General features: G+C 41.3%; 1 protein-coding gene across 4 annotated transcripts in view; it reads right to left on the bottom strand.

Annotated features, from left to right (window-relative positions):
* The window catches only part of LOC120792856 (pleckstrin homology domain-containing family A member 7-like), a 127,376-nt gene that overhangs the window by 83,983 nt on the left and 26,697 nt on the right, over positions 1 to 16,696 (bottom strand). The window contains exon 1 of one of the 4 annotated variants that reach the window (XM_040132238.1): positions 8,892 to 9,830. The exons of the other annotated variants lie outside the window; for them this stretch is intronic. Within the exon in view, the coding sequence (XP_039988172.1) occupies positions 8,892 to 8,962 (71 nt within the window). The 5' untranslated portion in view covers positions 8,963 to 9,830. Of the gene's footprint in view, positions 1 to 8,891; positions 9,831 to 16,696 lie in introns of those variants that run through there. 4 annotated transcript variants of the gene reach the window in all.

The raw sequence follows: 16,696 nt of genomic DNA, 5'->3' as shown, positions 1-16,696 counted from the left end.
CCAGCTTTGCACTTAAAGCAAAGACATGAGGAAAGTTTTGGACAATGAGGGAAAGGGAATATTTATATTTTCCAAAAACCTGATGTACTCCCTTGGAAGCAGGTCGATGGTGGCGTTTATGCCAAAAATATTCACTTGACAGCACTTCAGTCAGTGTTGTTTAATGCTGAAGAATGGACAGCATTGGGAACCACTGACTTTCAAATTACCATTTACGTTAGAAAAATGTGATCAAATGAGCCAGTGGGTGGGTTTAGATCAGTGATCCCCACCCACTGAGTCAATCTGCATCAAAAAGATCTAACAGTTGGAAATAAATGGTGTTGTACACCAGTTTTGGATTGGGGGTTCACACATTTGTATTTATATAGTGCAAACAAGCAAGTTCATACAAATAAATACAAACAACTTGATCACTTAGTGGACTTCCTTCCAGATTTTTGGTAATGCAAACAATCAGTCTTTATGCCTTATATGATAAGAGGAGGATAAGGATAAAAAGCCAACATTATAAAATCGAAAAAGATTAAACAAGGACACCACCAATCTATCTGGGCTGGGTGTTGATGACCATATAGTGTGTAGCCTGTGTGTCTGTGTGTGTGTGTGTGTGTGTGTGTGTGTGTGTGTGTGTGTGTGTCTGTGCGTGAGTGCATTTTTTAATTCACAGCCCTGCCTCTTCATGCATGTACAGTGGATTCTTTGATTACACATAAAGCTGTCTCAGATTAGGCATGGATTAGAGCTGTGCTGCCCACAAGGACTAGGCCAGCTGGGTCATAATGTGAGACCTGAGAGACTGGCAAGCTCAAAGGGTTTCAGAGAGAAACAGACAGAAAATGGGAAGCAGGCTGATATCTAAACCTCACACATCCAGCTCTCAAATGGAAGCATGGGGTTGTTTCTTCCTCAGCCCAAATTACTGATAAAACTGCTACTTTAAATCTGCAGAGAACATTGACTCTATAGACTCCATCTACATTATCAATGTCTGGTAAACAACAGTTACTCTTTAATAAGATGATTACAATAGAAAAAAAAACAAAAAACAGGCTGATCAGACCTGGGTGCGTGTCTCATGGTCAGCCTCTAGATCGTCACTTGGCGGCCAAGACAGTATCTCTTCTTTTCAGCCACAGCCAGTGCCTGCACCTTTCAGTGGCTTTGGCAAGTGCTTTGATTGCCCTCCTATGGGCCTGCCCTCTGACTCCTACTTCCCTCAGAAGGCTTGCAGTGGAGCTGGCTTTACAGCCCCTGCAACCCACCTTAACTGCACGCTCTCTTACATTCCAGCCTTGCTCCTCCTCGCAGCTTTTATCGTTCACATTCCTCATCCACAGCATCCTCCCAGGGGACCGTCAGCTCAATGATGAAGACACGCCAGCAGCGGCTGGACCAGAGGACCAGATCCGGTTGCAGATTGGTTGTTACAATTACAGACGGGAAGGTGGGTCTCTGGTCTACATCAACCCGTATTTCCCAGTCCCTGGCTGCATGCGATAGGCATGAGTCGGAAGGCAAGGGGTTAACCCCTAGTTTCTCTCCGTCCTAGATAAGGATGGTGGTAGTTGTGGGAATGTTGTCCTGGCATTGAGTGGCATTGCGTTGGTGGTTACTCGCTTGCACTCAAGTTCAGCTGCCAGACACTTCAATTCTTGGTTGTGTTGCCAGGTGTATCTGCCTCGTGTTAGGCTGGTCTTACAACCAACCAAGATGTGCTTGAGGGTTGCTGGTCTGCCTTGTTGGACATGCCTCACTATATCCCGGTGTCAAAGGGCGGTTTTTGCGTCCAGTACTGCTGCAGCTAGGGTCCATTTCTTCCCTGTTGCTAGGGTAGGAGCAACACCTCTTATGATTAAGTCCTGTGATTTGGTGAGTGTCATGTCCAATCTTATTAATAGTTTCAGCTATCACCCAGATGAGACAATTTTACCTTAAAAACAGTCTAACCACTGCTATAAAATTGTGAGAAGAATTTTTCATATACCTCTTTGAAGAAAATCAATATACTTCGCATGAGCCTTAAAAGAATGCTGGCGTATGAACATCTCTAGTTAATAAGTTATATGTAGTTACAACCTCATTATCTAATGAATAAAGAAATGGTCCAACTGAGTTTCACACAATGCGATACGAAGATTTTAAATTTACAAAGACTACCAATGTCAGATTTGAATTAATTATCTGCCAATACCCTGATCTCCGGTACTGGAATCAGTATGAGTTAAAACGTGGGATTATTGCATTCCTAATACAAATTAGAATGTGACTGATACTTTTGGTATCATCTTCAAAAGTCCAGTAACATTTGAGAAGTGAAAAAAAATAACAATAATATATTGGTCAATAATTTTTTTTTAGCATAAACACACATTGTTGATAAGGATTCTTTAAATTCTTTTTTTTTTTTAATTTTTAAAAAAAATTGTGAACAGAACAGTAATGGATGGGCCACTTTACCGCTGTCAGTGCTCTAGTGGTGAGGAATCAATGTAATGGAGACACTGTTCCTAAATGACCTCAAACATATCTTCGGCATGAATATACATATATTTCTGCTATTTGTATTGGCCATGAAATACGCCAAGACCAAACATCTGCAATAGGCTAATATCGGCCGCTGCATTGTACATAAGCACAGCCGACCTTTCAGTCAGGCTCTAACACAAACCCTGCCAAAAAGCTCAGATTTTTCATGTTCAGCACAGCAAAGTATAGACTTCCTCAATATAGTGCTTAGTTTGTATAAAAGCAAACACAACAGCATGACTGTGGCATATCAATTTACACTGGTTGCACACAAGCAAGCGGAGGTGAACTTGACAATAAAGTAGAAAAAAAATCTAATTCTGCTCGGTTTTCTCAGCCCGAACCACAAGACTTTTCTTTACTAAAATTAAGTAATGCATTTTTCCATTACCAAAGCAATGTAACATAAGGGCCGATTGTCTCCTACCTTCTGAGGCCGAGGCCCATACAGAAGCCCACACTTCCACAGCAAGTGCTCAGCATCTCTGCTCCTCTCCAATTTAGCCAAAATCAACAGCGGTGAAGCCTTTAAAGCCAGCAGCTTCGGAGGTGCTCTAGGCTACAGTCCTTCCATCTGAACGGTACCATTTGAATCTAATGAACCGATATACAGCAAGATTTTAGGTGCAGTGTTTTGGGATGGTAGAGATATCTTCTCATCTCGCTGTAATTCAAACTGTTTATGTTCACAGCTGTTTTCTATCCTCCGGCCCTGATCCTCTCACTCCTGCCACGGCACACAGACCACATCCGATGAAACTAACATAAAAAATAAAAAAAAAACAGATTACACTCGCCACCAGCGGCTTTCTGGACAGGATTTAGCCACCAAACCTTCAATGAACTCTCCATGTTCCTGCTACACAGTGAAAACAACTTTGCTTGTTTTTTTTTCCTCCCACTTCTCATGAATTAGGTAGGTTGAAACGAGGACATCTGGACAATGTCCCATCTGAGAATGTGCAGTGAGCGTGTAGGGTTGAACATCATGCTAATTTACCATCCCGGCCAAGCAGAATATACTGTTCGTAAACTGAGTTAATCTGGCTAATGAGCACAGGGAAACTGCTGACATTAGAAAAATGTCAGAAATGTTATTTATATTTTAATTTGAATTCTGAGTTTACGTTCTCCTCCCATAGGCTGTTCTATGGCTCTTTGACTGAAATGAAAAATGCCTGGTATTTAGGCTTATGTTTCAGACCCTTCCCAGAATGCCAAACAGCCTCAGTTTTCTCCAGAGAAGCCGCTGATCCACATTATGAAACTAATTTAAATTTTCATTGTGTGAATTCACAACCTGATAATATACTGATCATAATCTTCTGATTCTGTTTAAAGTACTTTGCATTGCAGGTCACGGTGGTATGGTTGACTTCAATACCAAGATATTCCTAATGGTTTTGATATCAGTATGTATACAAAAATAACATTTAAAACAAACATATATTTTGTAACATTTTATTTAAAATTAGCTTAGAATTACTACTTTGGACAACAGTTTTTTTTGAAATGATAACATGATTGAAGCTACAACTAACCAGGTATATTTGCTATATTGATTAATTTGATGAATTCAATGTTTTTATTAATTCAGTCTTGAAAGTGCCAGAGAATTGTCCGAAATGCCCACCACTCATTCCCAGAGCCCAAGATGAGTCTCACAAACGGACCGAAATCCAATATATTAAATTTACAATTATATAAAACAGAAAAAGTAGCAAATCCTCACATTTTAGAAGCTGGGAAAGAAAATGTTTGGCATTTTTGTCCGGTGGCAGATTTGAGTATTCTGTCTATCAGCTAGTCTTTCATTACTAAAATCAATATGATCATATCGCCTGATACGAAACTAGTAAATGTCAAACAATAATGAGCTGTTACCTTTTGATACATTACATCACACCACTCTCTGTCTTATCTGTACAATCTGTAAGGTCTTCTTACATCTTGTTCTGCAGCTGGTTTTTCACTTTCATTTTCCTGTTCAACAACAAACCGGGATTATTGCTTTCCTGTGGTTTCTGACTTTGTTTTGAAAACTTACTGCTATCAGCAGTTAACTCACCATCCTTGTACCACATCACCACTGCCAAAGACAAACCGCAGTGTCAAAGAAACCACAGCCATGACAGCTGTCTCTGTTGAGTGCAGTTCCATCTAAGTCTGCTGCTGTGACAGCTCGACACTCCGTGACATAAGGGTGCCCTCCCTGAGACTGACTTGTAGGGAATTCATTGTGTCCAAGCGTCAGTCGCATCAAACATCCAGCCACAGCGGTGTGTCAACACACAGCTAGAGACTGAATGACAGATTCTCCTGGAGATTCCCCGAGATAAAATGCTTGGTCAGACGCTTGTGTGGAACCCTTTTCTTTGCATATTTCCTGTGCATATTTCTCTATTTTAATGTTGTGAAAAAAGTACAAGAGGCATTCAAGCGTGTGCGCAGGTTGGTAAATCAACTTTTGGACACACACATAATCAGATTTTTGGTTCATTTTAGGATCTAAGATTTTTTTTTATCTTCTTTCCTGGTACTAGAAGCTCAAGGCAGGGTCATTTCCCCTTTCATTGTCCCAATATAAGCTATGGTCCAAACCTCAATTGTCTTATTTTCAGTTTATGCTGCTAAGTAATGTGAATTTGGCACCTTATCTAATGCCTGGCTACATAGTGCCAAAATTTACACTGCTTCAGGCTATGTATTCAGTTGTTTTCTTATTAAAAAAGTATGCCAATTTTCTTGCCAAGAACACACTGGGCAAAAATATCTCAGTCAATCCCCCTTTGAATCACCTACTGTACAGTACAGTGGCTAGTAATGAAGAGCAAATATGTTCATATCTGGGTAGTTCACAGAGGAAAAATGTAAAGAGGCTTAAATGTGAAAAAGAGTTCTCTGAATTATCAGGAGCATTGATTTTAATTCCAAAAAAGATTTTCTGAACTGTCTGGGGCATTTTCTTTCTAAGTGTCAGTTAAGTTTATTTTTTGCGTCTGGACATACACAAAAGTCTCTTTGCTAATCACTCACCTTACAACCGCTTGTACCATTGCAGTCTCCCTCCCTTTACAGTTATTACCTGTCACACTCTCCTCACTGTTGTCTCTGCTTTGCCCTCAGATGAAGTTCAACACTAAAAGCTCATCCTTATTCTTTCACAAGCACCGAAACCTTTGACGCAAATTTATTTCATGACCTCAGCCTCAAAGATGGCAGGGATAGCACCACTGTAATAGATTTTCTTCTTGCTGAGTTTCATTTGTCACGCACATTATTCAGTCCACGTTTACAGACTAGCAGGTTAAATCACACACACTTTGCCATGTACAGTAAATATTCAAGAGAGGTTAAGGGTGGCTCTTAAATTAATCCAGAGTCAATTATGAGTTGTTGGAAGCTGCATTTTGAAATGAATGATTGTGTGCATGTCTGTAAAGGTGTAGGAACAGACATGGCAGAGCACTGTGTGTGTGTGTGTGTGTGTGTGTGTGTGTGTGTGTGTGTGTGTGTGTGTGTGTGTGTGTGTGTGTAGGGATGAGGCAAAGGCTTTCAGACAATCTGCTCCATTCAGCCCCTGCTGGGCCACCAGCCCAAATCCATTTACATCCCTGAGCTGTCATGAGGCTGACAGCCCTGTACGCACACACACACAAGCGCACACACACAAAAACACACACATACACACACACAGCACAGTATATACTGAGTAAAATCCTCTCATGCAGGTTAAATGCACACAGTTACACACCTCTAGGGTGTCTGGGCAACTCTTTACAAGCAGTGTTGTGAGTTCAAATCTATGTCATGGCCTTCGTCATGTCTCCCCGTCGCTGTCTTCACTGTATTTTTTCTGGTTCTACCCACCAAAGACTCACTATAAAGACAGTTTATAAATACGCACTTTATGTTGCTACTCAAATATTCAGTCTCTACTTATTTATCAGTGAAATAATATCACACAGTAGAATTTCTTGAATTTATCACGTATTTCCACCCTGTTGACACCTTTCGTCAACCACATTAGATACGCCCAATCAGAACAAACAACATTCAATTACCAGCCCTCCACACTATGACCACACACACACACAAATATAATCAATACCCTGAGGCAAACAAAACGGGCCCTCATTAAGCTTTCACGCTCACCTCGAAACTCCGCCGCTGACTGACGCTGCTGGCTTATGCTGGATTAGTGGGCCAAACAACGGAGTCTGGCTAAGGACTTCCTCAAACAGCCAATGAACAACTTGTCATTTGAATGTCAACACACCACATTAGGCAGAAGAATTGAGGTGGAGTCTGGTAGCGTCACTGACGTGCCTGTTGACAGGTGAGGGAATAATTAACTAGAGCGGCCTAAGCGAGGGATCGCTGAACTTTTACTGAGTTCATAGAATGAGCTCCATTATACTACCACTTCTTCTGTCTCTCTGATGCAATGTATTATTTTCATTTTTAGCATTTAATATTGAAAAAGCAGTTTGAATTGCATGAGCAGCGGTTTGACAGTCTAGAAATGTGCTCATAAATGAAACTTTATAATTTTATAATTTTATTGGAGTGACAATTGCAATACTGAAGCCTTATCACTTCTTCATCCAAGATAATCAAAAATCTACCTTAGGTGTTATCTTCTTCATAATATCCTACAAAACGTTCCCTCAACAACCTAACTCTAAACTAAAAAGAATTTTTCCTCATTCGTGAGTGAGATGTAGGTGTTAACTTTAATATTTTACACAGCAGTCAATCTTCCAATATTGAAGTATGTGCAGGTGAACAGAAAATCCCTCGGAGGACCGTAAATCCAAAAAGAGGATTAAAAAAAATCAAGATGTGAAGATGGGACACACGGCACAAATGACACTGAAGCATCAAGGCAGACATTGATTTGTTTACCAAAATAAGCGCTGAAAAGAGAAGAGAAATAAAACGCGGTTCGTTTCCCGCAGCTATCCACTTTGTTTCTACTGCATCTTAAGCTTGTCAACATCATATTTATGCAGCAAAATGTCAAATTTGACTTGAATCCATGAGGTGATTAGGCTACAGGTGGAACACTCATAGTGTGAGTCAGAGTGCTTCACCATAAGAGACTAGAATGAGAGTGAATAGCGACGGTTAGTTTGTTTTGGAGCTCAGGGCTATTTCCTGGATTCCTGTGTACTCTCTAACACTCTCTCTCTCTCCGACATGAGCTGCCTGATCTGACAGGTCATTGACCTGCCCAGTGGTCTGAGGTATGACTCACTCATCACCCAAATCCCTCTGGCCCCCTGGTGCAGACCACCCCTACCGCTCTTGTGGCTGGTGAACCAGGACTAGCGAATTCACATAAACTATGTGGACAACATGGATAGACAGAGACAAAAAATACACAAGTACCGAGCCTTTACAATGCATGTGCACTTGCCCACATACACATTAGCACACAAGTACAGCCATCATGTTACATGTTTATCGTTTCTCGTGCTATTCATTTTTAAGACATCTCCTCATTATGCTCACACACACAGGGATTACATAAATAACTAGTAGTGGTGAATCAGTATTCCGGTGGTTGAGCTCCAACAGCTTTTGGAGGTTAGAGACCATTACAGTATCCGACAGAAAAAGAGGCGTAGGCAGGGCTCTGTTCTCCCCCTCAGGGAATGAGGATTGATGGTGTTCATTTGAGAGTGGGTCACATCTGAAACCGTGTGATAAATGTAATGATGTCATTACTGCAGCAGGGGGGGGACTAGGGATGTAATAAAAGAGGACCATTAAAATCTTACATAATCTCTGTTTGAATCCAGTGTTTTTAAAATGAGTGGAAGACAGGTTAAAGTCATTTGTTCAAATACAGTATGGCCAATGAGCTTGACATCTTTACTGTAGGAGTGTTTTTAGGTAACATGATAAGTGTGTGAAAAATGCCCCAATGTCCTCAACTTTTGCCACGCTGACCAACAAACCCGTCTATCCACTAACTGTTATTCTGCACAGGCAAAACCAGTTTACAGGCTCTGTTAAAACAACATTCCAGACAAACCAGTTTGGTCACAACCTCTGCTTTGGAAAATATTAAACGGGACTCACTGGGTCGACAACTGTCTCTAAAGGCAAACACAATTCTCCAAAATGCATAAAACAGCAGGCCATGCACGGACCCCTGACGAACACCGAAGATTAAAGTGATCAGAATCAATTTCATCACCAAACAGGGTAAATACACTGAATTTTGTCCCAGTGTAAAAATAATGAAAACCGAGACCTCAAAGCAGGAAGTAAGCGACTTGAACAAGTTACAGAGCAATGTAGCGGCAAAGGGAAGTAGAGGCAGAGTTTAGGTACATGCTGGGATAGCTTACCTGCAGGGTGCATGGTAGAAGGGATACCCGGCATGAGGTATGTGGTTGCAGTATCCGGACTGATTCCACATGGTGCGTCTCTTGCTCTACGTGATGACAGTTCACAAATGCCGCCGCTGTTTCTTTCTGCTTTCTATTTCTAGTGCTGTGGAATCAGACGCAGGCTGCCGGGGGTAATATAAATCAGCGTCTCTTCTCTCGTCTCTTGAGCGGCTCCATGGGGAGAAAACGAGAGGCGGTGGTGGATTCGAGAGCACGGATTACGGAGAAGATGAGGTGAGGAGATAAATTGAGGGGCTGAGCCCAAACGGAGAGGGGCTGATGTCAGGTGAGTCAAGTCTGGTGTGGTTAACACACCTGGAAATGAAGTCTGCTACTGCTGCCCCCCCAACCTCGATAATACCACAACTACTCAGACGTCTCAGATGACTGCCCTAGGTGAAGTCTGACATCACAGGTAACTCATTCAATCCTGCCTCGAGCCAGTCATTTTCCCTCACGTCTCAGGTGTAATCAGGTATAACAGATGTTTTTGAGGTTAACCTAGCTGAGCAGTATTTTTTGGCCCGTTAAATCATGCGTAATACGTATCTCCACCCTACATCTCAATGATTTGGCTCACACCTCCAGGGGTTTCCACTTCTTAGGCGCAGATCTACATCCGACCGTGTTCACGATAAGCGGCAGATTTCAGAGACCTCCTTTTCTCCTGCAATCCCTAGTGCCAAATAGGAGCCGTTTGTCTTTTACACGTGCAGTACATTCTCTCCAAAGTTCACAGGCTCCACAAATCCATCTCTTCTTAACAAGAGGAGGTTAAAATCCACAGTCCCCGCGTCCCTCCGCTGTATCTAGTCTGTCTCAAGAGGTAGCCAGTGCCAGCACAAGTGCTTATTTCCCCAACCACAGGCTCCCCACCGGCTCTCCAGCCTCACGAAATAACATCGGTGCACGGAGCTGAATGACTGAGCATACTCCCAGAGAGAGAGAGAGAGAGACAGAGAGCGAGAGAGAGAGAGAGAGAGAGAGAGAGAGAGAGAGAGAGAGAGAGAGAGAGAGACAGAGAGAGGCGGGAGGTGGCAGTGAGAGAGAGTGAGAGCTTCGGAGGAAAGAGTGAGAGAGCGAGAGAATAAGGAAGAGGTAAACAGTGGAGCTGCCTTCCTCCTTTTCCCGCCTCAAGCTAATCTGGCAGGATACACACTGCTGAGAGGAGGAAGAGAGAGAAAGAGAGAGAGAGACGGTTCTGTTCTCTATTGTGTATGCACGACATCTACTGCGTGTCTGTCTGTCCTGGAAGAGGGATGGATGGAAGATCACACTGTTTGTTTGCGATGACCGTGTACTTTAAGACCCAAACGTGAACCTGGCAGAGCCCATGTTAACACCTTACATGAGCTCTTACCTTTGCCAGGGCAACTGAGATTGTTGTCACACGTGGTTGTGTAATCACATTAAAATATGTAGACAGGCACTGTCACTGAGCATGTTCAATCAGGGAAATGTAGATGAAGCGATAAAACTTAATAAGCCCCATCACCAGGGTTGGGTTATCATTTGAAATTTTCTGTCCCAATAACAAAACCACATTATTTTCAATACTTTACTATGAGAAGTATAAATAGGTTTTTCTTATAAATAAAACAAATAATAAGTTAACGAGAATATAAATCTGATCAGACATCACATGAGAGTTACCCTTTAGTCCTCAGGACTAAAAAATTACTGAGGATGAATATCCAGCCTTACCTGTTGCATGTAAACCTGCAACGTTAAAGAAAAACATAAAGAGGGATGGGTGATAATTTAGGTCAATTAGGTTATTATTGTTGTTTGCTGTCTTTCAGTGGAATTGTTTATGATGATTATTGTATGATTATTATATGATATATGAGGATTTTATAAAACGATTTAAATTACCGATTCCATGCAAACTGTTGTAAATAAACAAAATTTCATCGTTAAATATTTGTTTTATATTTCTCAAGGTTTTGTCTGACATAATTCATAACTAGTGCTGCAACTTAATGAGTACTTCAATTATTGATTAATCTGATTATTATTTCCTCAACTAATAAAGCGTTTTCTCTATGAAATGTAGGAAATTGGTGGAAAATAGCCATCAGAATTTCTCAAAGTCCGAGGCAATGTCTCTTCAGTTTTTCTTGTTTTCACCAAGCAACAGTCCAAGATGTTCTATCACTAATGCAAAGAAAACTTGCAAATCCTCACAGCTGAAAGGCTGCAAACTAGATCATGTTTGGCATTTTTGCTTTTTTTGATTAATGGACTGTCATTTCAGAGTTTTTCTTTTGTACATCATCATTACAGTTTTATTCATAACAGTGGAAACCAGTTTTTTGCATAGAAAATCACCATTATAATTGATTTTGCATACCTGTACCATGTCCTGATATATATTGACACCACAAAAACACTACTGCTACAAAAATCATACTACTAACTAGAATGGCACTCAGTAGAGCGCATTCCTCCGCCAAGGCCAATGTCAAACAACATACACCAGACTTGAGAGAAAAAAATTCAAATTCATAGTAAATGATCCAGATCCGGAACCAGTATTTAATGGGTTCTTCCCCGGTCCATTTCCCATCCCTCCCCCAAGTTCAGTGTAAATCTGTGCTGTGCTTTTTGCCTAATCCTGCTGACAAATAAACAGACACGGACAAAAACATAACCTCCTTAGCAGAGGTAATAATATTGTGATATAGATACTGTTCAGGCCTAAATGTGAGACGCTCAGGTGCACTGTTAAGCAGAAAACTTGTAAAAGTCACATTATTGAGTGCATGTAAACACAGCGCATCTGGAAAAAGCTAAAAAAACTTAATGACAGAGGGGATGCAAGACAGAGAAGGTATTACAAGCACTAATTGGATGAGAAGCCAGACAGATAAATAGAAAGGAGAGCTAAAAGCAGACACAGACAGTCTGTTTTCATCTACAGATGGTTACTCACAGCAGCCCGCAGCCTGACTCAAACCTCCCAATCAGCACATGAAGGCTGCAGGTGAGAGGTCACCTCTGTGCAGCTAAACAGAGATGCGCTGGCTCCCCAGAGAGGTGGACTACTCCAGTGCCCTACTAAGCAAGGCACTGCCGTGACCCCGCTGCAAGGACAACTCTGCTGCACCTGGGGAAAGGCTAGTGACACAGCCGCGAATCTGGCAAAGTGACAGCTTCACTCACTGCGGGTCAAAGTCCAGATGTGTAATCTGATATAAAAAGAGGGTTTTGCAGGATGTAGTGGTTTGACACGGCAAAATCATGTAGCCACTGGGTTACCTCAAGAATATTTGTTTTCTTTTTGTAGTCACTAGAGGGATTTTCGCCTCCTGACACATATATAGTTTGATGAGAAAAGTTGTTAGTTAAAGCAGAAGCATGACATGAACTCTTACCAGATAACAAATAGAAAAGTGACGTTTGCTGGCAGCTTTTCCCTGTAGAGCATGTCTACTCATTCATATAGGACATCTTACACCCTGCTTTGACACTCTTACTATCATCTTGCATCACTGTCCTGTGTGAAGTGAAAATCCCTCAGCCGAAGGAGAGCAGGGGCTCATTTCGCAAGCTTCCAGGTTTCACATTTGCAAGAAACTGTTTCCAATCAGCCGTGGAAAAACAACAACACAGCCAGGGAATGTTTGGTCATGTTTGGTCGTGGCATTCATCAACTGCTAGACAAGCTTCTCCCATTATCAAAAAAGGCTCATGAAATTCTCGTAAGTGTCCACTTCAGGCAGAATTCAACTCATTTAATCCAATAAAAAACCAATTGACTGGCCAGGTTCACTTGAGATATTTCACAGAGAGTCAACAACAGCAGTATGAGCTTATATCATGCCAATAGATTTCTCACCATTACAAGCAATAAAACATAAGGAACACAAAAGGTCACTTAGACGTTGGGTTCCAACATGGGGTCCACAAGATCATCAACAGATGACTTTTCTTTAACCTTAGTGTAGCTTTTCTTGTTGAAAAGTGTAAAAGGTTTTCTCTTCTGGCTTCTGAAAAATATTCACATGTAACAATCTGAAGGTCACTCATTGGCGGAACTATTCACACATATGTGTGATTGGGGGGGGTCGCAAGGAGATGGTGCTTCAATAGCAGATAAGATTAGTCGATGAGTTGCTTGACAGAAATTTATTCAGCAACTACTTCGATAACTGATTCATCATTTCACTAAATTTTTCGCGCACAACTGCCAAACATTTTCTGGTTCCAGCCTCTTGAATGTGTGGATTTGCTGCTTCTTTTGTCATGTATGGTAGTATACTGAACATATTTGGCTTTTGGACTGTTGGTATAAAAACACAAAAAAACAAGTGTCATCTTGTCACTATTAATCAGTAAATCAAGAATATTATTAGCAGATTCACTGGAAATGAAAATAGTCGTGGGGTGGTGCTGAAAGTGTTTCTTTTAAAAAGGGCCATAAGGTAAATCAGTTCTTTGGTATCTTGCTTTCTTCACATTATACCTTTGGACATATAATTTTGAAACAAAGGTCTTTAAATGTTTTGACTAGTGGGATATTACTATAGCAATATTACCAGGGTTAAAGCCTAGTAGCTGCACTAAATTTGACACAGTTTGTCAAATACTGTGTGAGTTGGGGAGTCTAAAATCCCTGCCTGCTGAACTCTGACATCATACAGACTTGAATTTATTAACACAGCCTTAAGGGACATCATCGTCTGTGGTGTAATTGGCTAGTTACATCATGCCTCGTTGCTGCGGTGAGAGCGCAGAAAGAGAAAAAAAAAAAAAAAAAAAGGTAGGAAAAAAGAGGAAGGTGGCTGAGAAGCAAAAGCAAGGAGAGGTAGAGAGAGAGAGAGAGAGAGAGAGGGAGGGCGGGCGGGAGGAGGGGTTGGGAGGGATGAAAAGAGCATAGAAAGTGGGAGGGAAGGAGGTGGGCCTGCCCGTCTCCCACTGTTTGTTTTTGTTGTGAAATTTAATTCCAGGACAATCTAATCAGGGTTAGGAAACACAGGGGACCCTGCTCCTTCCTTTATTCCATCCTCCTCTGTCTCTGCCTTTGCTCTCCATGTCTGAAAAGGCAGGTGGACTGGCTCCACCTTTGCTCGCCTATCCACCCACACACAAACACAACTAGCACACACATACACACGCACACACAGACATACACGAGAGGTGCTCAATCTTCTGCAAAGCCTCACTGCTGCACAGATGTGAGGTGCACATAAAAACATGTTAATATACATTTTCATGCATCTACACACATGCACACAGACGACGGATAAATGCAGACATACAGATGGATGCCGCATATAAATGTATGTGCAGCACATGTACATACAACACACATTCAGCAGATGTCGTCCTGCAGACGGTTGACAGCAGTGTTGAATCATTATGTCAGTGGGTGAGATGGCAGGAGTGTGATTGGGCCTGTGGTTCAGCTTATCAGGCTTTTACAGCCTTAACCCAAAGCCCTCCCTCACCACTCACTTTAAAATGCGCACGCACACACGCACAAGCACAAGCACACACACACACACACACACACACACACACACACACACACACCCACCCACCCACCCTTATGCCCACTGTCAAGGTCACATCTTAGCCCATATTTCTGAAAATCCTTGAAAACAAGACTCACCTGCACTCTTTCCATCTTTCTCAGAGAGCAAATTACTGCCCAACAGCAAAAAAAATATTAACCCAGTGGCTGATCAATACCATTAATTAATGATAACTTGCAATTCCTGCACTTAAAATCTAACTCTGTAGCCTATTCTCGGTTTTGGTTGTAAAACCTCCAGGGCCTGACATTTTCACCTCAAAGATGATGCTATATATTTCCCCAAGAAATCACAGAAAACCCTGTGAAATATTTCAAATACAAAACCATCACAGTCACAGTCACAGCCTGGTGGGACTCCACATTAGTTTTCTCAGGAGGACTTGATCAATCATTCAGCTGGACAGAACCCAGGGAGAATCAGCAAACAGCCCAAGCTGCATGTTTCCGGATGAAAAATGGACAGATTGCAAAGAAAAATCATTCAAAGAAGTATATAAATGAGTCCATAGAGGGACTATGGAGACAGGACATATGTATGTCCATGTACTATATATGTGTATGAGGAGAGAGGGGAACAACTGTTGTAACTGAGATAGCTGGAAGAACTCCTCTGGCTGATTCACTATTATCCGGCTCATATAATTCAAGAACATGCTCCTCTGTCTAGGGAGAAGCTTTGCTGGCTTGAATGACGCAAAAACTTCTGTGTGTACCTGTGTGTGTGTGTGTGTGTCAATATCCCCAGGGATCTTTTGATCCAGATTCTTCAATCTTCAGGCACACACTCACACACACACACACACACACACACTCACAAGACGCAGCCTTACTATTAATACACCTCCTCTGAGCTCTTTCCTTTCATCATGCCTTGAGGCCTCGCATCTCTCCATCTCACGGGCTAAAGTATGACACCACAATTAGAAGAAATCTTTTATATGCTGGATCAGATCCACAGTAGAGAGAAATACAAAGATGTTCTCTTCAAAAGAACTTGATTTCCTGGATTTGATCATCTTCCTGCATCTGATCAGCATGGCATGCTTTGGTACTGAACGACAGGAGTCAGAGATTCACACACCCTGAGGCACATGTCTTTGCATTCAAATCAAACAGCAAAAGAATATTAAGAGGAAATGAGAAAACTTATCTGCTCGCGATATTTTAGGGAAGGCCGTGAATGCCACATGTCGTTTATGGGTCCAGGGTAAAATATATAATAGCTGAAATGTTTAGGGAAAATATCTGGGGGGGATTTCCACACCAATACTGCATTTCGTAACCTCCTTGGCAGAGGTTTTGAAATTGTAATTCAAATTAAACTTTGCTATTTTTCAAGAGAGGGATTTAACGTTTTAGCACAATATTTGTTGTATATTTAGTACTTCTGTTTGTTAAAACACTGTTGATAATATAAGCTATGATTAAAATCACCTCCTTCACACTGCAATTTTAATATAAAAAAAAATATTTAATGTTCAGGTCTAGATTAAAAGGAAATATAGCTTGGCTGTTGTGCTTTTTTAAAGTTTCATTGTCTCAATTCATCTAATGTTTCTCTGTTGCTATATTATTTTTGACTGGCAAAACTGACTACAGGCTCATTATTTATATAAACACACTGAAAAGCCCTATCGGTATGCAAGGCATGCATGTTCCACAAAGACAGAATGAAACTGTAAAGATCCTGTTGAGAAAATTGGGTTGTTGCAGCAGTAAATAGTTATGAGATACAACAAGAGAAACAGAATATGAACAGCAACGTATCAACCTGTGGGTTATGTAAACGGATACAGAGGATAATTGTATCACTGACACTGCATACGTAGGAATGTACAGTATGTGTGAAGGTTTGAAAAGGTATAGCTTATTAGGTACGGACTATTGTAATGAGATCAGCTGCTGGCACAGTAAGCAGACCAATGCACATCCTATTTATCCAGTTCACCACACAGAACAATACTTCAATTCCAAAGAAACACATGTCTTTATGCATTGAAGACTAATACATAAAGGAGAGAAGCAGCATGAGTCTCCTCTTTTGTAAAATCAAAGTACTTAAGCTCATTTTTGCTCTACGAAGTGGCTCGGGTTCAAAGTCAAGCAGTTTTTTCCGTCACACAGACAGGCCAATAGGGTTCAAAAAAAAAAAAAAAAATACAACCAACAAAACCTTTACTTAAGAATCTTCATTACACGCCGAAACATGAGTAACAGAAAA

The sequence above is a fragment of the Xiphias gladius genome, chromosome 8, assembly GCF_016859285.1.
Source record: "Xiphias gladius isolate SHS-SW01 ecotype Sanya breed wild chromosome 8, ASM1685928v1, whole genome shotgun sequence".
Classification (NCBI taxonomy): domain Eukaryota; kingdom Metazoa; phylum Chordata; class Actinopteri; order Istiophoriformes; family Xiphiidae; genus Xiphias; species Xiphias gladius.
The sequence above is the reverse complement of the archived record's forward strand: the minus strand, read 5'-3'. Positions and strand labels throughout refer to the sequence as shown.